The 26,663-nt window shown below is 42.5% G+C and overlaps 1 protein-coding gene across 4 annotated transcripts in view; it reads left to right on the top strand.

Annotated features, from left to right (window-relative positions):
• Window positions 1-24,475, top strand: part of Kif14 (kinesin family member 14) — a 65,731-nt gene extending 41,256 nt beyond the window's left edge. For 3 of the 4 annotated variants that reach the window (XM_021229162.2, XM_021229163.2, XM_040738568.1), the window contains 10 exons: window positions 214-343; window positions 5,835-5,935; window positions 10,418-10,512; window positions 12,954-13,178; window positions 13,344-13,528; window positions 16,711-16,878; window positions 17,745-17,864; window positions 20,768-20,842; window positions 21,624-21,756; window positions 22,175-24,475. In XM_021229162.2, coding sequence (XP_021084821.1) covers window positions 214-343; window positions 5,835-5,935; window positions 10,418-10,512; window positions 12,954-13,178; window positions 13,344-13,528; window positions 16,711-16,878; window positions 17,745-17,864; window positions 20,768-20,842; window positions 21,624-21,756; window positions 22,175-22,545 — 1,603 coding nt within the window. In that variant the 3' untranslated portion in view covers window positions 22,546-24,475. The remainder of the gene's footprint in view (window positions 1-213; window positions 344-5,834; window positions 5,936-10,417; window positions 10,513-12,953; window positions 13,179-13,343; window positions 13,529-16,710; window positions 16,879-17,744; window positions 17,865-20,767; window positions 20,843-21,623; window positions 21,757-22,174) is intronic. The other variant, XM_040738569.1, reaches the window with a different exon arrangement.
• The last annotated feature ends 2,188 nt before the right edge of the window (window positions 24,476-26,663 follow it).

Raw genomic sequence — 26,663 nt, 5'->3', positions numbered from 1 at the left:
ATGTGCACACAGTAGCTATTGGAGACCAGAAGAGGGTGTCAGGACCCCCGGAGCTGGTGTTAAAGGTGCTTGTGAACCAGTCAGTGTGTGCGCTTGAGACCAATCGAGCTCTCTGGAAGAGCCATGTGTGCTCTCTTGCCTCTAAGCCATGTCTCTGCCCCATGCGTGTTTCTGTGTTTTAGGTTAAGAATTCCCTTTGACTTTTTTTTCCAGACACGATACATCAGACAGAGGTCGTTCTGATACTTCTGTTCGAGTTCGTAACCTGCAGCTTGGAATCTCCACTTTCTGGAGTCTGGAAAAGTTTGAATCTAAACTTGCAGCAATGAAAGAGCTTTATGAGGTTTGTGATACTAAAATCTCTGTAAACTTTTTGTTTGTTTTTGGTTTTTCGAGACAAGGTTTCTCTGTGTAGCCTTGGGACCTGTCCTAGAACTAGCTCTGTAGACCAGGCTGGTCTCAACTCACAGGGATCCGCCTGCCTCTGCCTTCCAAGTGCTGGGATTAAAGGTGTGTGCCACCACTGCCCAGTAAAATCTCTGTAAAATGTTTTTAAAATGTTTATTTACTTATTTATTTACATGTGTGTGTGTTTTGCCTGCATGAATGTCTGTGTGCATAACATGTGTGCCCAGAACCCCCAGAGGCCAGAAAAGGGTGTCAGATCTCCTGGGATTGGAGTTACAAAGGGTTGTGAGCTACCATGTGAGTCCTGGAAATGGAATCCATGACCTCTGGAAGAGCAACCAGTGGTTTGTTTTTTTTTAGAAAGATAATAAATTTATTTTAAAATTGTAGCAGTGCACTTCATAACAGTCCTTTAAATATTTTCTTAATTTGTGTAGAGCATGTTGGGAACTGTTTTCTAAGTGCCTTTTGAAATTATTTTCAGGGATCTTTCCCTTACAGAATTTCTGTGCTCTACCTTAAGACTCCAGAAACATAAGACACTGGTGGTGAGCCTTGGCTCATCCCTGGGTAGTATAAATAGCCACTCACATCCCCTTCACCAGGTGCGTAACTTTTACAAATCCTAGGAGTTCTGTGATCATATTTATGAAACTAAAAAAGATTGGAACTTGAAAGAAAATACTGAACTCAATGTCAGTAAATTCAATGTTGTTAATAGCACAATCCCTTTTGCTTGCCCAACTTTGAATAACCCAAAGAATGCAATATAAAGAAAGATATTTAAGATTTTTGTTAGTAAGTTTCCATTGTATCACATGAATAACTTACTGCCATCTTTGACTTAAAATGTATTAGTGCTTACATTATAGTGAGATTAAATCTTTCACTAAAGCAGCCAGTGTTGGTAACTGCTGATATCTCTTCAGCTCCTCTATAAGCTTCTTATAAGCAGCTGGATACGGTCATGCAAGCCTGTGATCCCAGCACTTGAGATACAGAGGCAGAAAGATAGGGAGTCCGAGGCTCACCTCAATAACACAGTGAGTTTGAGGCCGGACTGTGCACAACCCTGTCAGACTCTCCGCTCCTCCCCAAATAAAACAGAATACAGAAGTGGCACAATTTCCTTCAAGAAGGGGAAACCCCACAGGTTACTGAAGTCCCCAGCATGCACAGCGGTGTGAGTCTGCTTTCCTTGTGCATGACAGTGGAGTTTTCCTGGTTTGCTTCAACACAGTTTAAGTGTGACAGCGATTCAGTGCTGAATCTGTCTTTAAAACTGCTGTGTGCTTTACAAGCTTCTCATTTGCGCTTCTGCAAGTCACGTGGTCTGAAATCATCTCCCTGTGCCTGACAAAGTATGCCTGTGTATATTTTTCCATTGTTGTCCTCTGGATGTTTCCAATTGTTGCTTTCATTGATCACAATCAAAAACATCTTTTTGTTATTTTTAACATGTGTTTTCTTGCCTTATATTTTCCAAAATGGTAATAAAGTATGATATTCTGTTTGTGTTCTGTGCTTGCTGTACTTTGATGCTGTACATCATTGCTTGCTACAAGTATTGCCACAAACTAAAGCTAGACATTTGCTTGGCTTTGTTTTAGTAACTGGTGAAGTTGAGGTTTAACTTTCTTTCTTTATGGTAAAGTATCCTTTGTCCTCTTTTAGTTTTCCCAGACAGGGCCTCCTTTGGCCTCTGTGGCTGGCCTGGGATTAGCTGTGTAGACCTGTCCACCTCGGCCTCACAGACTTACCTTCTTCTGACTCTGGAGGGCTGGGCTTGAAGGCATGTGCCATCAGGTCTGACGGAAGTTTTTGTTAAGTGCTCTATGTATTTTGTTAATTGGTGTTTTGTTTTTATTCTAATCACATCCTGATTATATGATCTTTTTGTGGTATTGTGTGCACACGTGTGTGTGTGTGTGTGTGTGTGTGTGTAATTGCACATACACGAAGGTACTTTCTATGTGGTCAAGTATAACCCTGAACTCCTTGATTCCTGAGAGCTAAGATTACAATAAATGCCATCTTTCTTAAAAATCACACGTCTTTTCAAGTCTCCAAAGATCTAATTCATTAGTTACCACCCTTTTTCCTCACAAGTATTCCTTTACCTGCTTTCCTTTGTCTTATTATCTTCTAGATTGAGTTAATTATCTTCACTTTTGATTAAGTAATTCACAAATTAAAGCTATTACAACACCCTGTAGGCTTTAGCATATAATATTTTCATTAACACTGAGCATTAGCTAAGCACTATAGAGTGTAATTCTAGTTGTACAAGGCTAACTCTTCATGTATGAGACTCCATCTTAAAAACTAAAAACAAAAATGGTCTTTAAATTAAGATAATAAGATCAGTTAAAAATTATATCACCAATAAAATTTTATGCCTTTTTTAGATTTATTTACTTTTATTATATTTATTTGTGTGTGTAAGAGAGATGCAGACAGGCAGGCAGTAGGTGGGTGTAAATGTCAGAGGGCAACTGATTTTCCCTTTCCACCATTGGGTCCCGGGGCTTAAACTCATGTCAGTAGACTTTGCAGCAAATGCCCTAACCGCTAAGCCACTTCATTGTCCCCGTTTATTATCTATGTGTAGTGTGTGTGTGTGTGTGTGCATGTGCGTGTGTGTGTGTGTGTGCGTGCGTGTGTGTGCGTGTGCGCGTGTGTGTTACTATGCTTTGTTCTCGTCCATCTCTCTGCCCTTTCTGTCTAGCAGGACTCTCTGTGGCCGGTCCCCTTTCCCTCTAAATCTCTTTTGCTTTTGTGTCACATGTGTTCCATCACCTTCTCTTTTACTCCCCTTGGCCAGATCTCTTCCTCCTTCCTTCTCATGATCCCCTATTATACAAATGTATGTACACACACACACTTATATAATTTTAAATCTAAGTGCCACATATAAGAGAAAACAACTAAATACCATTGTGTTTCTGAATCTAGTTTATTTTGCTTAACATAATGATTTCCAGTTCCATTCATTTTTCTGCAGATGTTATGATTTCAGTATTCTTGGCAGTTACATAAAATTCCATTGTGTATATATACTGCATTTTCTTTATACATTCATTTTTTGATGGACATCTAGGCTGGTTTCCATTTCCTGGTTATTGTAGTATTGTAAATATTCTAGCAATGTGCATGAATGTTGGAGTATCTCTTATGGTGTGTTGCCTAAGAGCCCTTCCTATATATTAAATTTGAGTCTTTTTCTTTTTTTTAATTTATTTATCTATTATATATACAGTATTCTGCCTGCATGTATGCCTGCATGCCAGAAAAAGACACCAGATCTCATTACAGATGGTTGTGAGCCACCATATAAATGACCTTTTTAAAAAACAAGCAAGCAAAACCAAAAAATGAGAAAAAAAATTTCTACCATGAGCAAGGAGTGTTTATTCCAGGAAAGCAAAGTCTATTTTTTTTTAAATTAAGTATGTGTTTTGCCTGTATGTGTTTGTATGTACCGCATGCATGCCTGGTGCCCTCCAGATTTGGAAGTGGGCATCAGATCTCCTGGAACTGGAACTGTAGATGGTTGTGCAGGAATCCAAACCCAGGTCCTCTGCAAGAGGAGCATGTGCTCTTAACCCCTGAGCCACCGTCCCGGCCCCAGCGAACCCTGAAAGGTGTTATCCAGAGCAGTGATTGTTCCTCTCTGCGTGGTGGGCCTGTGGGGGTTACTTTCTATTTGCGTTTCTAGTTACTAATAATTTCTGAGTTCACAGTAATGAATGTATTTAAAACAGCACTGAAGGCATTTGCTCACTCTTGTCCTGATGCACACACTAAACCCTTGTGTGTAGCTCATTGTCGAGCTGACTTCCTGCTTTCACATATTCTTCCAAGTTCTTAGACGTTGTGGTTTTTTTTTTTAAATATGTCTAATACTCTGATAACAGCAATTTAGGCTTGCTTGGTTTTTTGTTTTTTTAAGATTTATTTATTTATTTATTATGTATACAGTGTTCTGCCTGCATTTGTGTCTGCATGCCAGCAGAGGGCACCAGATCTCCTTAATGATGGTTGTGAGCCACAATGTGGTTGCTGGGAATTGAACTCAGGACCTCTGGAAGAGCAGTCAGTGCTCTGAACTGCTGAGCCACCTCTCCATCCTATCTTCGAAGTTCTTTACTTAGTTTTTACACATGTTGCACTCTCTGAATCAAGTGCTGTAATATGTATGTAGGTAGAATTTTAATTGAGATTGCGTAAATATCTAATGTATAGATTATTATTAGTATTCAACCAAGAAGTAATTTGTGTGTATGTGAGTGTGTGTGTCTAGGGGATAAGATACATGACTTCACATGAATTAAGCAAGCAATTATTTATCACTGAGATTACACCTTAACACTGCCAGATTATTTTATCTCTCCCTTGGGGTTCTACTGTTAATTGTCTCTTCCAAATGCAAGTGGTTTTTTAAAAATTTGTTGTTGTTTGATTCATTTTATTTTTATTTATATATCTATGTGCCTTTATGTTATATGTGCACATATATGTGGCCTGGAGCTGGAATTAACAACACCATCCTGGGTGCTGGGAGTAGAACCTAGGTCTCCTGAAAAAGCAGAGTCTCTCTAAACCTCTTATGCGTCTCTCCAGCTCCCTAAATTTAAGTTTATTTCTCTCTCTCTCTCTCTCTCTCTCTCTCTCTCTCTGTGTGTGTATGTGTGTGTGTGTGTGTGTGTGTGTGTGTGTGTGTGCGCGCGCGCGTGTGTGCATGGGCACACATGTCAGAGAGAGAGAGAGAGAGGGAGAGGGAGAGGGAGAGGGAGAGGGAGAGGGAGAGGGAGAGAGAGCAAGCAAGCCAGAGGACAGCCTCAGGCACAATCCACTTTCCCCTTTCCGATGTGATCTCTCTCATCCTAGAGCTCACTATGTAGACTAGGCTGGCCAGCAGTGGACCCTAGAGATCCATCAGTCTAGCTTTTCAGCAGTGGGATTACAAATGTGTACCATCACACCCTGTGTTTTTTACACGGGTTCTAGGAATCAAATTCGGGTCCTGTGCATACAAGCTAGCAATTTTACTGCCTGAGCCATCTCCCCAGTCCAGGTTACTATTTTTGAAGTATTTAATAATTTTGATTGTTTTTATAATACTTATTTTAATTCCCAGCATCATGTGATTTGGGTTTTTTGTTGTTATGGTAGTTTTTTTAGGTTAGCTTTCAAAATAATGGTTTTTAGGTTAACATACAAAATAATGGATTTCATAATGGCATCTGTATATATTTGTATTATAATTTGTTATTAGTTTTTAAATTTGATCAGTAATATATTTTCAGACTAAAAAATAACCCGTAATTTGCTAGTTTTATGTTATAGTAATAAAATTATTTACGCCTTTTTGCTGAATTATAAACACCACAATTAATGGAAAGGCTATATTTTACTTTTCTTAGAGTGATGGTGGTAACAGGGCTGAGGATGTCTTTTGTGATCCTGAAGACGAGTGGGAGCCTGACATTACAAACACGACAGTTTCTTCCCTTTCTAGAAGGAGGTAAAGTTTTTTTTTATTATTGCTTTTCTTGTTCTGTGTATGTACATGTACAAGTATTTAAGTTACAGATTAATATATACATGCATATATAAAATTAAGAGACTCCTGTCATATATCTGTAATGGGGACCCAGAAATATAAGTTGCATTAATGTTAGTGATCGAATTACAGTGCATATAGCATTACATTGTTTATTAGTTCATTATATGAGCAAAGCTCATACTAGTTTTAAGAGTAACCTAGAATGGCATAAATCTAATTTCCTGTCTAAAAAAGGAATAGCATTGTAGTGCTGTAGAGATGGCTCAGCAGTTAAGAACCCTGGCTGCTCTTCCAGAGGATGCAGGTTCAACTCCTCTCACCCACATGGCAGCTTACCACTGCCTGTAACTCCAGCTTCAGGAGATCCAACATCCTCACACAGACATGCATGCAAGAAAAACACCAATGCACACAAAATGAAAATAAATCACTTAGAAAAGAAAAAGGAATAGCATTACTTTAACATCTCAAGAATTTGACATATTCTGATATTTTATTGTAAGTTACACATTTAAATACAACCAAGTTAGTCTGAGCACCACAAAAGACTAAATCAGTATGATATAGAACATCTATACAAGCCGGGCGTTGGTGGCGCACGCCTTTAATCCCAGCACTCGGGAGGCAGAGGCAGGCGGATCTCTGTGAGTTCGAGGCCATCCTGGTCTACAAAGTGAGTTCCAGGAAAGCCTCCAAAACAATACAGAGAAACCCTGCCTCGAAAAACCAAAAAAAAAAAAAAAAAAAAAAAAAAAAAAGAACATCTATACATGACTAGTGGTGTCTATCAAAACAAAACATAAAAACGTCCATAGTGCGTAGATGTTCTTCATGAAAAATCTGGCTCTGCTTAGACCTCGAATGCTCTTAGTGTAGAAGCAAATGATAGGGAAAGGCCTTGGCCTGGAACATTCAACCTTTAAAACTGTATTTGTTGTTGTTGTTATTTATTAAAAACAAATATTTCTATGATGGCTACCATGTTCTGAAGAATTCCAGGTAAGTAAAATCCTCCCTGTCCTCACGAACCAGGCATTAGAGAGAGGAGAGGCACTGTAAACAGAGAGAACATTGTACACATATTTGAATGCAGAAGCACTAGGACTTGGTGACTGGCGGTGTGGCTCAGGCAATGAAAAGCTCAGGGTTACTCCAGGTTTTAAGCTGGGGAGAGCAGTATTTGAGATGGATGGTAACTTTCCTATTGGTTATGATGGCTGAGGTTTCCACCAGATGTTAAGTCTGTGTTTAGTCCGGAGTTGGGTGAGGGAGTTTTCAGGGTGTGACCATCAGTAGCATTGCCCCAGCCACAGAGCATTGTCATCACCAAGAATACTTATCAGCATGGTGATGGAGGGTGTGCCTGGGAGCTCAGCATGGGGGAAATTGAGCCAAGAGGAGCGCGCCTACTCTGGGCAACATAGTAAGATCCTGTCTTTCTTTTGGTGGGGGGACTGGTAATCGAGACAGGGTTTCTCTGTGTAGACCAGGCTGGCGTCAAACTCAAAGATTCCCCTGCTTCTGCTTCCCAATTGCTGGCGCTAAAGGCGTGTGTTACTACCACCCAGCAAGATCCTGTCTTAAACAAACAAGCTCATCATGGTGGTGGCACTCCTGAGGCTGAGGCAGGTGGATCTTTGTGAGTTCAAGGCCAATCTGGTCTACATAGCAAGTTTCAGGATAACCAGGGCTATTTTAAGAAACCCTGTCTCAAAAAAAATAAGCAGAACATTTACTGAATACTGGCCTCAGTACTCACCACAGATCTTTGAGGTCAAGTGTTGTTATTACCATCCATTTTATAAATGAAGAAATTGAGCTATCACCAGAATTGTCCTGAATGAAATGCATCACAGATTCTCCATACAGACCTTGAGCTCCTTTAATGCAGAGAGAGAGAATGTGTCTGCGTCCCTCGGCAGCACTGTAGTGAAAAGGTCACAGCCCTAATACTAGAGTGCTGGGCAGCATCTCCAGGCGCTGGTTCCTGTAGTGCACCCTGGCTGCCTCAGCGACTGCCACCCTGGCTGCCTCAGCGACTGCCACCCTGGCTGCCTCAGCGACTGCCACCCTGGCTGCCTCAGCGACTGCCACCCTGGCTGCCTCAGCGACTGCCACCCTGGCTGCCTCAGCGACCTCTATGATTGCAGCTTGGGAATGATGTTGCAGAGTGTAACAAGGGTCGGAAATGAAGTGTGTAAACCTCTTACCCTGCTATTCAGTAATGGTTGCTTAGATTGTTGCTGAGCTTTAGCATACCTGTGTAATTAAATCTTAGGTCTGTGGCGTATCTGAGGTAAAGCGTTCATATAGCATCATAAGCTCCTCCATTCAATCTTGAGTACTGAGAGAAGACTCTTTTTGATGTTACAATACAGAGAAGATAGAATTTCTGGAGCTGGAGAGATGACTCAGAGGTTAAGAGCTCTGGCTACTCTTCAAGAGGTCCTGAGTTCAATTCCAGCAACGACATGGTGACTCACAACCATCTGTAATGAGATCTGGTGCCCTCTTCTGGCATAGAGAAGATAGAATTTCTGACCCAGTACTGGTGAACAGATAGTGAGGTCTACAGGTGATTTGACTTAAGGATGAAAAGTACTGCTGGGCTGTATCACTACAGTGACCTAAGGATGGTCCTTGATGGAAATGAATGTAGAGGGCTCAAGATAAGTAGGTCAACCTAGAGTAATAATGACCTACTTCAAATTTCAACCAGACCAACAAACCGGAGAATTATGGAACCCTTTGGGTTTTAGGATTACTAGCTTCTTAACTGTAAGAAAAGAGTTCATTATAAACAAGTATAAGCTTTATAAAAAGAGCATTGTGGACCACAATATAGTCATTAGTCGGAGAACACTAGTGTTTAGCCTACTGAATGTTGGTGATTCTTATATCTGCAGAAGTTGGGGTTAAAAATTAAGAAACAAACAAGTTTTAAAATGTGACCCCTGAGACCAAAATTTCTGTTCCTATTTTTCTTCAAGATTTTGAAATTAGGTGTTTTCATTTGGCAAATACTTTTGAGAACTGTAATTTAATGGTATCATATTTTTTAAAATGAGTTGCTCTTAGTCTGAGACCTTGTGCATGAAGTTTCAGCCTTGTAAGAATGTTTATGACAGACTCCAAACTCTGAGAATGCCTGCAGGTAATGGGAATGCTGACAGATTGCTGTGGAGTCACCGCCGGCGCTGCTGTACTGCAGCTGCTCCTAAATAAAACAGCCCGGTCCGGCCACCTGTAAATCACACGATGGTTGACAGTTAAAAGTAAATTTTCTATCAGGTTGAATGAAAACTCTTTGGAAGGAATGTGACAAGCATTCTCTTAGTTTAAACATTGTTTAATGTGACAATGCCGCAAGAATAATACTTTTCCTAGCTTAACTTAGTTTTTCTTTTTACCTCTAGAAAAACAAATACTTAGAAATTGATAGTACCCCTTATCTTCAGTCATATTTCTGTGGTTTCATTAGTGTTGTAAGAATTCACAGGGGGGGGCATATTTGGAACATTTAAGCTTTCGTGGACAGAATACTTGTTTTAACAATCTTTTCAACAAACAGTATTTTCTTTTGGCGAGTCAACAGTAGTAGATGTGTGATTAGGAAGATACCAGAGAGTCTCCTGTATTTAGATGTAGTTCACTGCTCAAGGAGTTTCGTTCTCAAGGTAAAGGGAGAGCCTGTGATTTGTAGGCTGAGGGCACTGCTGCGCAGGTGCAGTGGAGGGGCTCTTCTCCTGAGGGCACTGCTCTCACAGGCATGCTTTGCACAAGGTCTGCTTAGATGCTTTCTTTACCGAGGTCATTTCCCTCTTTAAATATCTCCCCTAGACATCCCCCAACCATATCCCATATCTCTCTCTCTCTCTGTCTCTCCCTCCCTCCCCCTCCCTCCCTCTCTCCCTCCCTCCCCCTCCCTCCCTCTCTCCCTCCCTCCCTCTCTCCCTCTCTCCCTCTCTCCCTCTCTCCCTCTCTCCCTCTCTCCCTCTCTCCCTCTCTCCCTCTCTCCCTCTCTCCCTCTCTCCCTCTCCCTCCCTCCCTCCCTCCCTCCCTCCCTCCCTCCCTCCCTCCCTCCCTCCCTCCCTCCCTCCCTCCCTCCCTCCCTCTCTCTCTCTCTCTCTCTCTCTCTCTCTCTCTCTCTCTGCCATAGACAGCACCATGCTCAGATGGATGGGGGTCAGGGACTATTCTAACATAGGCATGTATTTGTGTTCTTCCAACAAGGACTGACTCATTTCCATTTCTGAGCAAGAAAATAGTCCCTGACCCCCATCCACCCTGACAGGGTCTCATGTAGGCCATACTGACCTCAAAGTCTCTGTCTTCTGTCAGCCTTCTGAGCACTGGGATTATGTGTTTCCACGGAACTGGTAACATTCTTAATGCTCCTGTGCTATGTAACAACTAATCCTATGGTTGTCTTTGGTTTAGGAGCAGAAGTCTGATGAAGAATGGGAGAATTTCTGGTTGTTTGCATGACATACAGGTCCATCCCATTCAGAATCTGCATTCTTCACACTCGTCAGGTACTGCTTTCATCAGATTGTCCGTGTAGTAATAAAACTCCACTCTGTGGGCTTGTGAACATCATTTCATGTCTTAGCAACGGGGTTTCCTTTATAAAATGAAGATGTGAATTGGATGGCTGTTCTGTTTCTCAAATTCTGTTCTTTGATTTGTTTTAAAGCCTTTTAGAGGAGTGGCTAATTCAGATATGGAAAAATATGTTTACAATGTGGTTTCCTTATGAGCAAATACCAGAGTACGTATCATATATTGTGACGTGTGTGAAGGGGAAAGGAAAGGAGGCATGGATGTAGATGCTTGAATGAATAAGACCCTCAAAAACTGTTGATAACTCAGAGTGCTGCTTGTCTGTCATGTGTGTTAGACATGGGAAGAATTAGTTTTGGTTTGTAGGGGTGGGGGTTGACCTCAGGGCCACAATCATGCTAGACAAACACTGCACTGGGCACCTTGTTATATATAGAATCTCATAAAAAATTCCCAAGTGATCGGGCTGATGAGCAGACTCAGCAGTTGAGATCACTTGCTGCTCATACAAAGAACTCAGGTTCAATTCCCAGAACCCACATGGTGACTCACAACCATACTCCAATCCCAGGAGATCTAATACCATCTGCCAGGTATGTACACACTACACAGACATACATGTAGGCAAAGTACTTGTACTCATAAAATAATAAAATAAATAATCTAAATTTTTAAGTTTGAAAGTTACTATTTAATGTATGAGTCTATTTGGTAAAGGTCCTGATAGAATATGAGTAAGAATAAAAGGAACTATAGCTCATCTTCTTCAAAGAAATTGGGCTTGGTTTTGCTATTTTTTTCAAAATTAGCTTGGAGGGAAAAAGATGTTATCCTTAGACTTGATGTTATCCACTGGCTATGTCTGTGTTGGTGTGAGCACACACACACACACACACACACACACACACACACACACACTAGGTGTGAGCATACATATGCACAAACATACACACACATAGTAACAACTTATTTATTCAATATCAAAAGTGAGGTGTTTTATAAGTGTTTTTAAGTCAGATATGAGATCCTTGCTTATTTGCAGTTTTCCAAAGACATGGAGCTGGGTATGGTGGTAGACAATGTAATCCTGGCAATCACTTAGAAGGTTGCAACAGAAAGATGATGAGTTCAAGGCTAGCCTGGGGCTATTTAGTGAAACAGTGGGCAGAAGGAGTGGGAGGAAATGCTCCTTGTACGTTCAGTAGGAGCCTAAGGGAGGGGTTGCTGCACATAGGACCTGACATTTTCTAGCTTTGGGAATGTAAGGAGTGTCAAACTTCTCAACACAAGGCCCATAATATTTTTAACTAGATTTTTACAGGTCTAAGATATTCACATTGAATTTTAGAGTACATCAATCTTTGAGAACATATGTAGTTAGCTGTCTTGGGTAACTCACTCTAGTGTCATGTCATAGTGACATACATTCACTGTAGCTGTAGCTTCAGGTTGGGCTTCTGTGCCTTTCTTTCCAAGTCGAGCTCTCATCTTTGTTCTGGGCATTTGCTATTCCCCATCTTCTGCCTCCTTTTTAGCATTCCTCTTCTCATCCCCTGTGGACTAGACCAGGGAACATTGCCTTTTAGTTGAGAATCACGATGCGCAAATGCTGTATGTTCCAGGATAAGGTTACTTGCTGAAGCCCTGAAGGAGCTCTTACACCTTTCTGTTTACTTCTGCTTTGTCAGTACTTAGGCAGTGGTGTTTTGTTTTGTTTTGTTTTTTTCAAGCCCATCTCCTGGATAATCAATTAACTTAGGCCTATCCTGACTGTATACACTGGGAAGAGCTCTTCTACAGGAAAGGTTCTGAGGCATTTCTTTTTATCCAGTTTATTGTGGTCCAGTTTCTAGTTTAAGAGTTGGTTTCCTTAGGTGTTAGGAAAAATTCATTGCTATCAAGTATAGAAAGGTTAAGTGAGGGCTGGAGAGATGACACAGCAGTTAAGAGCACTGGCTGCCCTACCAGAAGACCAGGGTTCAAGTCCCAGCACTTACATGGCAGCTTATAACTGTCTGGAACATCAGTGCCAGGGGATCTGGTAATCTCTTCTGCCTTCCATGAATATTAGGTATGTACATGGTATTCAGACATGTGTGCAAGCAAAACACCTAGACACATTAAAAAAAAAAAAAGACAAGCAAGTAGGCACGTGGGATATTTTGATTCTCTAGTTACTTACATTAAAGGTGAAAAGATACAAAGCCTGTGGACTCAGGCTAGTGAGAGGTTAATTGGTCCCTACCTGGAACTGTTTTCACCTTGGTGTATAGAAATAAGAATGCATTGAGATAGGAGTAGTCTACTTTGAGCTACTGACCAATGATTCTTTAGTATACCTGCATTTGTGTGTTTGCTTGAAAGCATTGTGCTTGAAAACTAGGCTTACCCTGGCTGTTTTCTGTTGGTGTAGGTTTAACGGAAAAATCAAGCACCATTTACTCAAATTCATCAGAATCATTTCTTCCTGGAATTTGCAAAGAATTGATTGGTTCATCAATAGACTTTCTTGGACAGAGTTATGACGAAGAAAAGACAGTAGCAGATAGCCTGATAAATAATCTCCTTAAACTTTATAATGGGCTGTTTGCCATTTCCAAAGCCCATAAAGAACAGGATGAAGAAAGTCAAAGTAACTGTAAGTGATTCTACTGCTTCTACCGGCTGCCCTCTACTCTTGTTTGGGGATGCATCTGGCTGACATCTCTCCGCCATGTTTAGATGCGTTAATGGTGCCTGTACGTGAATTCTTTTATCTATCTGCGCACTATTCCTTGCAATAACTTTCCTTCTTCTTTCCCAGTGTTCTCTTCTGACCGGGCAGTACAGGCATTCACTGTCCAGATTGCTTGTGCCTTTGAGCAGCTTGTGGTTTTGTTCAAACACTGGCTGGATGATTTTCCACCTGGTAGCAGCTCAGCGAGGCTTGAAGATGAACTGAGACAAGATATTAAAAAACTGGGAGGCTATTTGCAATTGTTTTTGCAGGTACACGATTTCTTATTTTTGAAGAAGTCATTTGTTCTGAAAGTATTTATTGGCTCTCTATCACCTGTATCTTCTGAGGATTTCCGGGTGCTTCCTGTTTTGGGGTCCTAGGTCTAGATGCAATTCGTTTATTGAGCAAAGACTTGGTGTCCTCTGTGTCCTAAGTAGTTTGCAGATACTGGTTCATTTTGTCCTCATGACAACCCTCAAATGGGTGCTGCTGTGACCATTTTATAGATGAGGAAGTAGAGGCTTGGGAAATGACTGGCTCAGCCAGAGTTCTATAACTACTGGGTAATAGGAGTAGATTTGAATGCATGCTGTCGGTTGGTTATACTTTGCTAACTTCCATTTAAAGTCACTGGGTAGAGAGAGAGGCAGAGTCTTGCTCTGACTCTGGATTGGCTTTCAGCTCTTGGTAAATTAGTAACAAATCTGTTGATATGGGGAGAGAAAAGTACTTTTATTTCCTGCTTACTTTGTATCAAGTAACATTGGGTTTGACCACCAGGAGGAAGCAAGATAAAAGCTTGTTTTCTGTCTGGAAGAATGCAGAGGTAGGCATGGAGGGTCTTCTGCACAAAGGTGGGATCCCAGCTCCTTGCTGCTCTCCCCTCCGCTGTTCCTGAAGTGTTGACTTGACCTCGTCATGCTCCTTCACGATAGTTGTGTGAGCGTGGCTGAGGGGTGGGTGCGGACAAGGAAAGGCCCTTCCTTTAGAGGGAGTTTTTATGAGGCATCATAAGGTACTCATATATGCTTGGCCAGAACCTCACCTGACTGCATCTAGCCCTATATTTAATCAAGAAGTGGATTGTTCATTCTAAGTACCTCTGGAACAAGTTAAAAATCAAGTGTCCATTTTTGTAGAAAAAGTAGGGAACTAATGTTGAAAAATATCTCTTTGTTGCCATACCAGAGATCTCTATGAGAATTTCTCAAATAGATGGATATTTAAGCTTTCTAGAATATTTGATCAAGTTTTATGTAGTGATATCCACTATATTTTATGCAGTTATTTCCACATTAAATTTTTTTTACATTTAGGGGTTATGGGGTTATGCACATCATGGTACATGAGTGAGGTCCGGGGCAACTTTAGGAATCAGTTTTCTCCTGCTGCTGCATGGATTCCGGAGACCAAACTCAGGGCACAGTGCTCGATGGCAGCCTCCTTTACCCACCAAGCCAGCCTCTTACAGGCCCTGACTTCCCACATTTTTGTAGTGGAATTTTTATTGTGACAAGTACTTCCTGAGTGGACTGTGTTAGGGAAATATTTACTATCCATTGTTTTTTTCCCCAGGAGAACTTCCTTCGTCTCCCCAGTTTGGTTGGGTTCCTCTCTTGTTTGTTTTTTGTTAGCCCTGAGTAAAGAAAGCTACTCATTATGCCATTTACTATGCCATACTGTTGATAAGCATGTGTAGTAGTGGCAGTAGACTTTCTGTAGGTGTAGGACTCGAGTGTCTTTTCACAGGGTCTCCCAATGTGATAGATAACTAGTTGGATATTTGTCGTTAAATGAATCTTAAATTCACATCGAAGGAAGGGTTACTTTTTGATATGGACATCAGGGAAAGAGAATGTAACACAGAGGTGGACTACAGACAGATATGGGCAAACTTCAGGTGAAGGAGATCTGACAGCATAGAGCCACGAACATGGAAGCATGGGGTTGGTCAGAGAACAAAGCTCTCCGTCAGAAATGAGGGTGTGACTTAGGTTAAACCCTAAGGAAGGAATGTAGCTCAGGACGGTCTATGGTAGAAATGAAAGAGGGGTAGTTTAAGAGAAGGAGGGAGAGAGGGAGAAAGAGAGAGAGAGAGAGAGAGAGAGAGAGAGAGAGAGAGAGAGAGAGAGAGAGAGAGAGAGAGAGAGAGAGAGAGGTTGTTGTTGTTGTTCAACCCTAATGAAGGAATAAAGCTCAGGACAGTCTGGTAGAAATCAAAGATGGGCAGCTTTAGAGGGGAGTGGAATATACCCACAAACCAGAAGCTCACTTTTGATATTTGAAATCCTGTGTTTTTTAATCTATGCTATGTTAATTTGTGTTTAGGCAAATTGCTTAGCTTCTTGAGTCTCTCCATTTTCTTACCTCAAAATAAAAACAGTAATGTCTACCTGTCAGGGCTGCTGTGATTATCAGATGAGAGAGAGAGAGAGAGAGAGAGAGAGAGAGAGAGAGAGAGAGAGAGAGAGAGAGAGAGAGAGAGAGAATACCTGGTGGAGTCTGTGCCATGAAATTTCTTTCCTTCTCTTCATTTTCCCAGAAGAAGGCTTTGAACTTGACTTGAGAGTTTCAGCATACAGGCTTGTGAGACACATTCTGTACAGGGATGGAGGGTGGAGACCCGGGTGACTGGGAAAACACTAGGTGTGCTCAGGAAGACTCATGGGAAGCCAGTGCTGGCTGGCACACTTTTCTAGTAACGTGTGGTTTGGCACCTTGTAGTGGTGTAATGAGCATCTTCCACACGTAGTCAAGGCAGGCACTGTCAGAGCCACAGGGGGAGGACCAGAAAGAAGCACGTTCAAGAGGAGGCTCCTGTGCCTCGGAGGCCTGGGCACTGAGCACATAGGGAAGGCTGTCATTTAGGTATTAACAGGACAGTTAAAGCTGAAAGGTCAAAGACACACCATTTTGTTCCTGACATTTCCTTACCAATCCTGTCTTGGGTTTAACTTCACACTTGCCTTACGTCTCCTAACTGTCAAGTCTTTGAGGGAGGAAGAAGCTGGCTCTTGTTCTGTTACAGATGCATAGCTTCAGGACTGTGTGCTTTGGGTTTCTCACGAGCATTCCAGGGGTCGTTACGTTATGAGTTTTGTTTTGATGCGTATGGGAATTTTCCTGCATGCACACGTGCTCCACATGTGTACCTAATCCTCAGAGCTCAGAAGGGGGCATCAGATCCTCTGGAACTTCAGTTCTAGAAGACTGTGAGTTACCTAATGTGGGGGCTGGGAATCAAACCTCGGTCCTCCGGAAGAGCAGTCAGTGCCCTTAGTCTACCGAGCCATCTCTCCGGCTCTGTTGTTGTTGTTTTTAGTGCTGGGATTGGGGCCTTAAGTACAGCCCCTCATGTGTGCTCTAACTTCACCCACTATCCCGTTTTTCTTTATCACCTCTTAAAAATCTCATATATGTGTACACTGACTGATCGACTTTTATTTCATAGGGGTGCTGTTCGGATATTTCATCCATGGTACAAGAGGCTCAAAACAAAATCGTCCAGATTATGCAGCAGGCTGTTCAGTGTGTGGCTCAGCTCGCTGTTCTGAAAGGAAGTAAGCTCTGTCTTCTGGAGAGCAGCAGCAAGATTCCCAGTGCCCGGGTAATGTCTAAGGTTAGCTCTGAAAGACTTCTGCAGGCACCTTAGAGACTTCTGATAGCATCACTGCACAGAATAAGTTCATTTCCTCTTTCAAAATAGTTTGGCAGTGACTTAACATCCTTTTGGTCAGTGTTGGATAAAATAAGGCTGGGATGTACCTCCCTTGGTAGTTTGCATAGCATGCATGAATTTGAGCTCTAGCACTGTGTAAAGGATGTGGTCGTACACGTTTGTAGTCCAGCCTTAGGAGGCAGACTGGAGGATCAGGACAGCGTCTTTCTTGGCTATTGGGGCCAACCCGGGTTACATGAGTGCCCTTCTCAAACAAACAAACAAAAATATGATTAAAATATGGTTGCATGATTATAGGTCTTTAATTTTGTTAATTTTATTTCCCCCATAGATTGTTCTCCTACTAACTTTAGCTGAATTTAATAAACTGGGAATGAGTTATATCTTCATTAACTTATAATTTTGAAGGGAATGTAAAACCAGGCACATGAGATGGCCTAGTGGTAAGGGTACTAGCCATCAAGCCTGGTCCTCAGTCCATCCCTTAGAGCCAGCCGCATGGGAAGGAGAGAAGCAACTCCTACAAGTTGTCCTGTGACCCCATGTGCGCTCGCTCGCTCTCTGTCTGTCTGTCTCTGTCTCTCTCTCTTACATGCACACACATACACACTGTAATAAAATTTTAATGTGTAAAACCTGAACTTACTAGCTGCCTCTGTCTGTCTGTCTGTCTGTCTGTCTGTCTGTCTGTCTGTCTCTCTCTCTCTCTCTTTCTCACACACACACACTGTAATAAAACTTTAATGTGTAAAAGTGTAAAACCTGAGCTTACCAGCTCAGTGCCTAACTAAACCTTTTCCTAACAGGAGTTCACAGCTGCCCTCCAGGATGGCCTAGCCTTAGGGGTGAAAAGCCTCTTGGATTCTGGGCTGGAAAAAGCACAGGAACTGGAGCGAGACCTCTCAAGGCAGAGTGCACATGAGGAGGTAAGATGGGGGACACTTTTGATCTTAAAACTGGTTTGATTTGCTGGGCGTTAGTGGCGCATGCCTTTAATTCCAGCACTCGGGAGGCAGAGGCAGGCGGATCTCTGTGAGTTCAAGACCAGCCTGATCTACAGAGCAAGTTCCAGGACAGGCTCCAAAACAATACAGAGAAACCCTGTCTCGAAAAACCAAAAAAAAAAAAAAAAAAAGGTTTTATTTCAGGATGCATATTGTCCAAACTTCTTTAAATGTACAAACAACAGTATAATGCTATTTTTACATGTTATATGTTTATGTGTTTTAGTTTGTGCTGAATTCGTTTTTAAAGAAGAGGTGGAGCCCAGGTCTCTGAAACCCCTGAGCCATGTGGAGGGTGACAATGACACCTTCTGTCCTCTCTGGGTGTCCTTCGCTATCTTTCTGCTGGGTTTTTACTCCTCTGCCTAAAAGCAGAAGCCAGCACTTACAGATCCAATCATCTTGAACCAAGTATTTTCCCAGGAACATTCACATCAATGGTTTCACGCTGAGACCTAGACACAAACCTAGTGGAGATGTCAGTGACGTCCTCTGAGTGCTGCTGCCTCCTTCCAGGTGCCTGACACCGGGGCCCGAGCAGTGCTAGGAGTGGAGGCTGGGGAGACACCCGAGTGTTCTTGTGGAGGACCGCACACACAAGGTGGCTCGCAGCACCTGTAACTCCAGTTTCTGGGATTGGACGCCCTCTTCTGCCCTCTGAGGGCATCAGCCACACATGAGGTGCACAGATATGTGTACAGGCAAAACACCCTTAGTCGTGACATAAAATTAAAAAAAAAAAAAAGAAATATTAGAAACAGTGGCTGGCAAATACTAAATTGCTGGTCTTGCTTGTACATGTTGCATTCTTGAGTATGTCTGCCTCTCTGGACTGTGGGTTTTGTTCTTTTGTTTTGGCACACGCCTTTAATCCCAGCACTCAGTAGTCAGAGGCAGGTGGGGTCGAGGCCAGCCTGGTCTACAGAGTGAGTTCTAGAACAGCCAGGACTGTTGCACAGAGATACCCTGTCTTGAAAAACAAAAACAAAACAAAAAGTCGTAAGAGCCTGTGGCCGGGGCTGGAGCGGTGGCTCCGCAGGTGAGCATTCTTTCTTCTCTTCCAAAGAACTGGGGTTTGAATCTCTGCACCCACTTCAGGCAGCTCCCAGCCACTCCAGCTCGTCACTCTTCCGGCTGCGGGCACTGAACGCGTGTGTGTTCACACACACACAAAACAATCATCAGAATTGCATTCTATTTTTAAAAAGGACCCATAGCAGAAAATAGAATACCTAAGAAGTAAAAAAAATGATAAGAAACAGAAAATAGATTCATAGAGGGCACTGGAATTATGATTTAAAAACTGGGTTCATGAAGTAAAGAATTTAGGTGTGCCTAAATTCTTTTCTTCTTTTGGGAGACAGTTTTTTTTTAATTTTTAAATTTAAATTAGAAACAAGGTTGCTTCACATGTCAATCCCAGGTCCTTCTCCCTTTCCCTCCCCTCCTCCCATGCCCTCCCGCCAACCCCCCCAAGACCCCCTCATTTCCCCAGGGAGGGTGAGGCCCTTCATGAGGGTGTCCATAGTCTGTCATTTCATCCAGGGCCTAGACCAGGTTGAGAGAGCATCTCTCATTGTTGGATGAGCACCCAAAGTCCATTTGTATTTCAGGGATGAATACTGATCTACTACCCAAGGCCCAATAGATTGCCTAGGACTCCTCACTGTCACCCACATTCAGGGGGTCTTGATCAGTCCCATGCTGGATTCCCAGCCATCAGTCTGGGATTCAAGAGCTAGCTAGACCGGTCAGCTGTTTCTGGGGGTTAAACCAGCCCAGTCTTAACCCCTTTGCTCATCAGTCCTTGGGAGACAGTCTTACCTTGTAGCTCTGGTTGGCCTGGAACTTTCTTTGTTGTCCAGGCTGGCTTGAACCTTACAGTAATCCCCCTGCCTCTCACTCCATGGCCTACTTCTCTTCTTACTGTAACACCAAGTTTGAGATGACCTAGACAAGAGCTTTGTGAAAGCCAATTAAACGCAACACAGAATCTCCTTGCAGAAGCTTAATTCCACCTGAGAGGGCAGCAGTGAGCAGCGGAAAGCAACTTCTTTAGTCTAAGAATCACACTGCTTCTGAGAGCTAGGGGTCACCATCTGGGATCTGATTCTCACTCTGCAAGATGGGAAATGCCATATGCAGCATAAGGTTGTAACTAAGAATCAGATCAAATTTGTAATGTTCTCAGAGCATCTCATATTTGCTTGATAGCTCAAACCCTCACTTCTGAGGGAAATTTTGGGAAGTCATCCCTATATATATTTAAATTAAATGCAGGTATCATTTTGATAGCAAGCATCAGATTTATATTTTATTTTATGTTTATAATCAATTTTACATGTTACTATATAATTTATAAAATAGCATGTTTATAATATTTATTATTATTATTATATTTTATAATTACTGTATGTGTGCATGTGGGGACCTGAAAATCACATCACATGTGGAAATCAGAAGACAACTTTGAGAAGTCAGTTCATTCGCTCTTCCCACCCTTATATGAGGAGTTCCAGGAGCAACCTCAGGCCCACAGGCTTGTGCAGCAAGTGACTGCACCTGCTGAGCCCAAGTGTGGCTGTTTTGATGTGGAAATCAATGTGTCATTTATTTTGAAGGACATTCCATTTGTGTGAGTTAAGTACTCAGAAGCCATTTTCTGCTTAGCTCAGAGATGGATGTGAAGCCATCTTCTGCTTAGCTCAGAGATGGACCTTGCATCTCTTCTGGATTCTAGACTAGAACTCTGGTCTCACCCAGGTCTAAAAGTGATGTTTCTTGATGATTATTTGAATAACTAAATATTGTAACATTTCCCATAGGTCGCCAAGCAGATGAAGGCTAATGCTGTGGAGCTGGTCAGGTTTCTCGCACACGTCTTTGCTGAATGGAAACTAGTAAGGGCTCTCAGTCGTTTTGTTCAGTTGTAGGTCCTTTTATTCCCTTTGCATCCTAGTGGGAGACGGCTGTGGTGTGCACGTTAGCGGAGCACGTGTGTTTTCTAGCTTTCCTTTTGGCAGTCTTAATGCACTAGTGTTAGTGATAGGAGCATGATGGCACAGAACTTCCCAGTGCAACACCTGGTTCGTAGTTACTGGCATGGGGCTGCCAGCTTTTGCTTGGGTATAGTCATTATAAGCTAAAAACTACATTTCATAATTAATGTGCTCAAATAGAGTTGAACTCAAGCAGTGTCATGTCACAGATCCACTTTATAGAAAAGGATGGAGGGATAATCAGGTACTGGAGAGGAAAGTAATGTCCACAGCGAAGAGTATTTAAGTAAAGTCAATATTTAAAGTCAATACTGTGAAACTGAATTCTGTAAAGTTAAATGTTAGCTTTTATGGTGTTGGATACCAGGACACTGTTGCTTCATTCTGTTCCTCTGTGTTAGGATGCTATGACTATGGTTTAAATTAAGTTAAAATTAAATTCTTATTGATTTTTAAAAGTAATCAGTGTTCATTTTGCATTTTGATCTTGCTTATAGAAATGAAGTTATGCACTGGTGGGGAAATTAAACATTTTTAGTGTAATTTGATATTGATGTAGTTTCATTGTACATAATAGCATAAACTAATGATATATTTCTGGGCAATTAAGATCATTTTGACTAAGTTTGCTGCCTTGTAGTGTATAATATCTATATTTTAAATATAAATTTTGTTTATACAGAAAAGCTTCAGAACTCAAGTACAAGAAAGTTCTAGACAACAAGGTTCCACGATGCTAACTCTTGCCTCAGAATTCTTGAAGTTAACATATTGCTTGGAGAAAACCATTGAGATTATTACATCTGCACTGAGAGGTATGTGCCCCAAGTGGGATCTGGAACTGAAACTGTTTAATCCAAGGACCCCCCTTCCCTCCCTCCCTCCCTCCCTCCCTCCTTCCCTCCCTCCCTCCCTCCCTCCCTCCCTCCCTCCCTCCCTCCCTCTCTCAGCCTGAGCAATGACTGAAGCTCACTAAACACTACTCCAGTGAGATTAGTTACCTGTGTAGGAGCTTGGGCTGTTAAGTTCTGCATAACACAAGTCTGCACTTCAGCCTGCAGAGTCAGGGAAGTCGAGAACCTGTCCAAGAGGCATTTCAGCAGAATAACATTCGGTGGTTTGGGGTGTCATCTAGGCTCCTTTTACTTAAGAGGCCCCTAGAGTCTATGCAGTGGTAATAACCTGCTGGCACCTGGAAAGGGTAACCCACTTTTTCCTTTCCCTCTTGCGTAGGGTGCCCCAGTGACCTGCATTGTCTCAGAAGCTATACTGAAACTCTCTGCGGCCTGGCTCACAAACTTCACAGTGACTTCACTGAGCCTCCTGCTTCTGCTGGCACCTGTGGAAATAAACGACCTGAGGCTGGTTGTGGAGAACTAGAATCTCTAGCCAAATCACTCCTCCTGTGTTTGGAACGTGGAGAGAGACCTGGTCTGTTGAAACCCCAGGAGTCTTGTCATCAAAATAGCAAGGAAAAGCAGTGTGAGTCGGGCAGAGCTGACGGCAGTAGAGACGTTCCGACACAGGCCTGTGGTCCACACAGAGACACAGCCCCAGCAGTGTCCTCACGGGACTGCACTCCCCATAGGATCCAGTGGGTGTGAAACCGTTGCATACACACCGGGTGACTGTTCACGGCCAAAAAGAACACTTGGTGACACTTTTCCTCACGCAGGACAACATAAAGAAATGTATGTAAATGTTTAGAGTCCGTGTCTATGTGTAGCCTCCTGTCGGGTGTGGGTAATACAAACAGTGTGGCGTCCTGGTTTCAAAATGCCTCGGTGTATGCTCAGAATTTTCTAAGCAGACCTCTCTTAAACAAGGAGTTTGCCATGTCAGAATGGTGACATCAGAATGCAATTAGGGTCTCAGGACCACATGTGTGACTGTGTCTCCATTTTTCCCGTTGCCTTGAATTTTAAATGCTTACCTTGAACACTGAGATACTGTCTCTGCCTGGTTCCTTAGTCTGTCTGTAGATGGGGATTTTCTCATGAATAGAAATCTCAACAGTTGGCTACTTTGGGCCTGTGCCTCCTCTCCCCCATAAATAGAGGGTTAGGTTTATGATGAAATTCTCAAGACAAGTTTAACTAAGGCAGCTTACTGCAGCTGTCAGATGGTTAACTGCTTGCCATCTTCAGTAATAAACGTGTGGCTTGTGCATTTTCAAGCTGTAACCACCTAAGATAATATGATTACGTTAATAATATGACAAGATAATATCATAATTTACTGTGTTATCTGTGTTCCATAATGGGAGCTATATTCATAAAATTTAAAAGTGGTATCACATGGGGATCAGAGACTGGCCCTTTTTTGATAGTGCTTGTTTTGCTAAAGGGTAATTTGTTTACATGTTGTTCGATGGAGATTAACGACCTTACTATATTTCACAGCTTTAAAAAAAAACCTTCATCTACAATCAAGTAATAAATATAATATCCTAGTTTAGGGTTTAACTTAAGGAAATAGTTTAGCATTTTGACTACAAGAATATGTGTAATTTGGGCTAGAGAGGTAGTTCAGTGGTTAAGAGCACGGCTGCTCTTCCAGAGGTCCTGAGTTCAATTCCCAGCAACCAGATGGTGGCTCACAACCATATACAATGAGATCTGGTGGCCTGTAGGTGTACATGCAGGCAGAATACTGTGTACATAGTAAATAAATCTTTTAAAAAAGAATATGTGTAATTTAGGAAGATACATAGTATCTGCCTAGGTGACCTTAAGCAGCTCCTGGAGGGAAATTCTCTGGAGGAGTAGCCTGACCCTTTCGCTTGTGGATGCTACTTGTCAGTGCTACATTCAGTGTGGCTGGGTGAAGTTGGCCTGAGTACACCTGTCATTTTCTCTGGGGGAGAGACTGTGGAGTAGCTGGGGTGGTCGACTGGGCAGTGACACCCCTGCTTGTGGAGCTTTGGTGTGGCACAGTGTGATCACCAGGCCGCCCTGTGTGCACCGCTCCTTTTTCATGGAGCAAGGCAGACTCGTTTCCATTGCCTTCTTTTATTTTGCCACTGTGTTTTCTTCCTGAGGTTCACTGTGGATGGGTCAGTGTTGTGGCAAGTAGCCCTTGTGTTACTACTTGACAAACTGAAGTGCACAGAAGGACCTGTCCGGAAGGTTGTCCTTCCTCAAACTCACCAACTTGCCGTAATTAGCTGGAGATTTCACCTTGCTGCACAGCAGTTAATCTTTAGTTTTCTCTGTCCCTTCTCCCTCAGTTTTTTCTGTCTTTGAGACATGGTCCTGCTGGGTAGCCCAGTGTGGCCTAGCCCTGTTATCTTGCTGCCTTTAAGTGCCGGGGTTATAATGCACACTCCAAACCCTGCTAGTGTCTATTCTCTAAACTCATGTCTGTCCTCAGAAATGTTTCGGGTATGTTTGTTAAGCTTATTTATATTTATGCTGAACAATTTGTTATACTGTATTTGAGTGAATGGTGTAAAGTATGTTGCTGTTAGAATCATGTGCACTGAAAAGTGTTATAAAGAGAGTGCTTTAATAAATCTTGTGAACTTCAGAATTACCTCCTAGTCCAAGATCTTTTTATTGAATTATTTTTATTCACTTTACTCCCAATTTACAAATGTCATAGTAGCTCTACCTGGCTAATACCTATCCTTCTTTGCAAATCAAATAAATAGGAGGCAGTAAACAAATGCTAAAATTATTGTAGTTACTGTGCCACTTTGGGAGCCGGGGAACCGAATCCAGGTGTTCTGTCACTGAACTACAACCTCCTTTCCTCTCCTGGAACACTGTTCCACCCTCTTGAGTTGGTTGAGCATGGACCAGCCGTACTTCCCTGTTGAGAAAGTGCTTTGAAGTCCTGCATGCTTTTTACACATTTGAAAGCTGCATCGCAGGCTGCAGTACAGGCTACACAACCTCAAGGAGCTAGCTGCCTCATCCCTGGTTCCTCATCTGCAGAAGGAAAAGTCTCACTGCTTCATGGACAATGTCTGTGGTCACTAAGTGGGAGAGAGAAAGAACAGCTCTTGGCCAGTAGTAGGTGATAAGCAAATGTTAGCTGCACTTCCGTAGCTAGCTGCAAAGCCTTGTTAAATAAACAAGATCATGGTGGGTGTGGTGGTGCACACCTTTAGTCCAGCACTCGGGAGGCAGAGGCAGGCGGATTTCTGAGTTTGAGACCAGCCTGGTCTATAGAGCGAGTTCCAGGAGGGCCACGGCTATGCAGAGAAGCCCTGTTTTGAAAAACAAGCAAATAAGCAATACCACACTTGGTACAAGCAGATGCCAGTGTACGAGTATGGCAGTCCTCATCATGGTGTGTTTAAAAGTATATCCACCTACCCTGGGTTCCACAATAACTGATATAAAGACAGTGAATTCCACAGTGTTTACATTATCTTCACATATCTTTTGGAGTGTGTATACTGTAGTTGCCCAATCTGCTCAATATTGTAATGTGATGGTTAGTTTTAATTATCAAGATGGCACATTTAGAGTCCCCTGGGAATGGATTCTCACTAAGGAATTGCCTGGGTCAGGTTGGCCTGTGGGCATGTCTGTGTGGGTCTGTCTTGAGTACATTTAGTTGGGGTGGCACTAGTCCCTGGCAAAGGATTCTGAACTGAGTAAGATGGAGAAAGTGACTAAGTACTAACATGTGTATTAATTCATTGTTGTCTGCTCTTGACTGGGAACAAATGAATAGCTGCTTCCACTTCCTGCAGCCTTGACTTACCCGCAATGATAGACTGTAGCCTAAAGGTAGCCAAATAAGCTGTCTCCTTTAAGTTGGCTTTTGTCAGAGTGTTTCATCATAGAAGAGAAACTAGGGGCAGTTAGTGGTTTCCAAAATGACATCCTCCTGCAATTCCCTTTGGTAATTTTATTATAAAATGTATCACACATCCACAGAGTAAGAGCATCCTTGTGCCTGCTTTGATCCAAGCTCCCAAACATTGACAGCAGTTGTAAAAGATCATGCTTCAGGCAGGGGCTTCAGAGTGCAGGCCTTTGTGTGTGAACAGCTGCCTTCTTGCGTAAACATGGGGCCTGGTGGGTCCTGGTGGGACCTAGGTTGCTTTTCTTTGTCTCTACAAGCTAAACTGAACCCACTTTGAACTTATCCTATCCCATTTGGTGCCCTTATGGGCTATACATCACCAGCATGCTTTCCTGAGAAGACCATTGCCACGATCCATCATCCAGGTGAGTGGGGGCTTTCCTAACGTATTGCTCTTATACATCAATGTGGTGGGCAGCAGCTCCAGGAATCTATTAGCGTGATACCCCGTTGGGTGAGGCATATTGATAGGGTAAAGCTGGTCGATTTGTGAATTGTGGATACCTAGGAGTCTGGGTCGAGAGAGCAATGCAGATCTCGGGCTGGATTGATGTGGCTATGAATGGTATTTTATGATGTAAAGTTTACCTCTGATTTAGAAAGTAATTTAACATTGGTGGCAGCTTGGGTTCAGGCTAGGAAAGGTCAACGTGGCAGATATCTGGAGCTCTTGGAAGATGTATTCCAGAAATAAAGTACCGTTGTTGATACTTCTATTTCATTTTGTAATATGTCTTTGGGGGTCACCAGAAAATTGGCCTGAGAGTAAAGTTTTGCACATAAAGCAAAACAGGCTCATTCTGCTGCCTGCCAGTTCAATAAATATGCAGGAGTGCGACCTCTAGAAGCCTGTGGCCATCAGCTTTTGCTGCTCAGAGCTGCGTTCTCAGGGACTCATTCT

Source organism: Mesocricetus auratus, unplaced genomic scaffold, assembly GCF_017639785.1.
Source record: "Mesocricetus auratus isolate SY011 unplaced genomic scaffold, BCM_Maur_2.0 Super-Scaffold_100676, whole genome shotgun sequence".
Taxonomy (NCBI): Eukaryota; Metazoa; Chordata; class Mammalia; order Rodentia; family Cricetidae; genus Mesocricetus; species Mesocricetus auratus.
The sequence above is the reverse complement of the archived record's forward strand: the minus strand, read 5'-3'. Positions and strand labels throughout refer to the sequence as shown.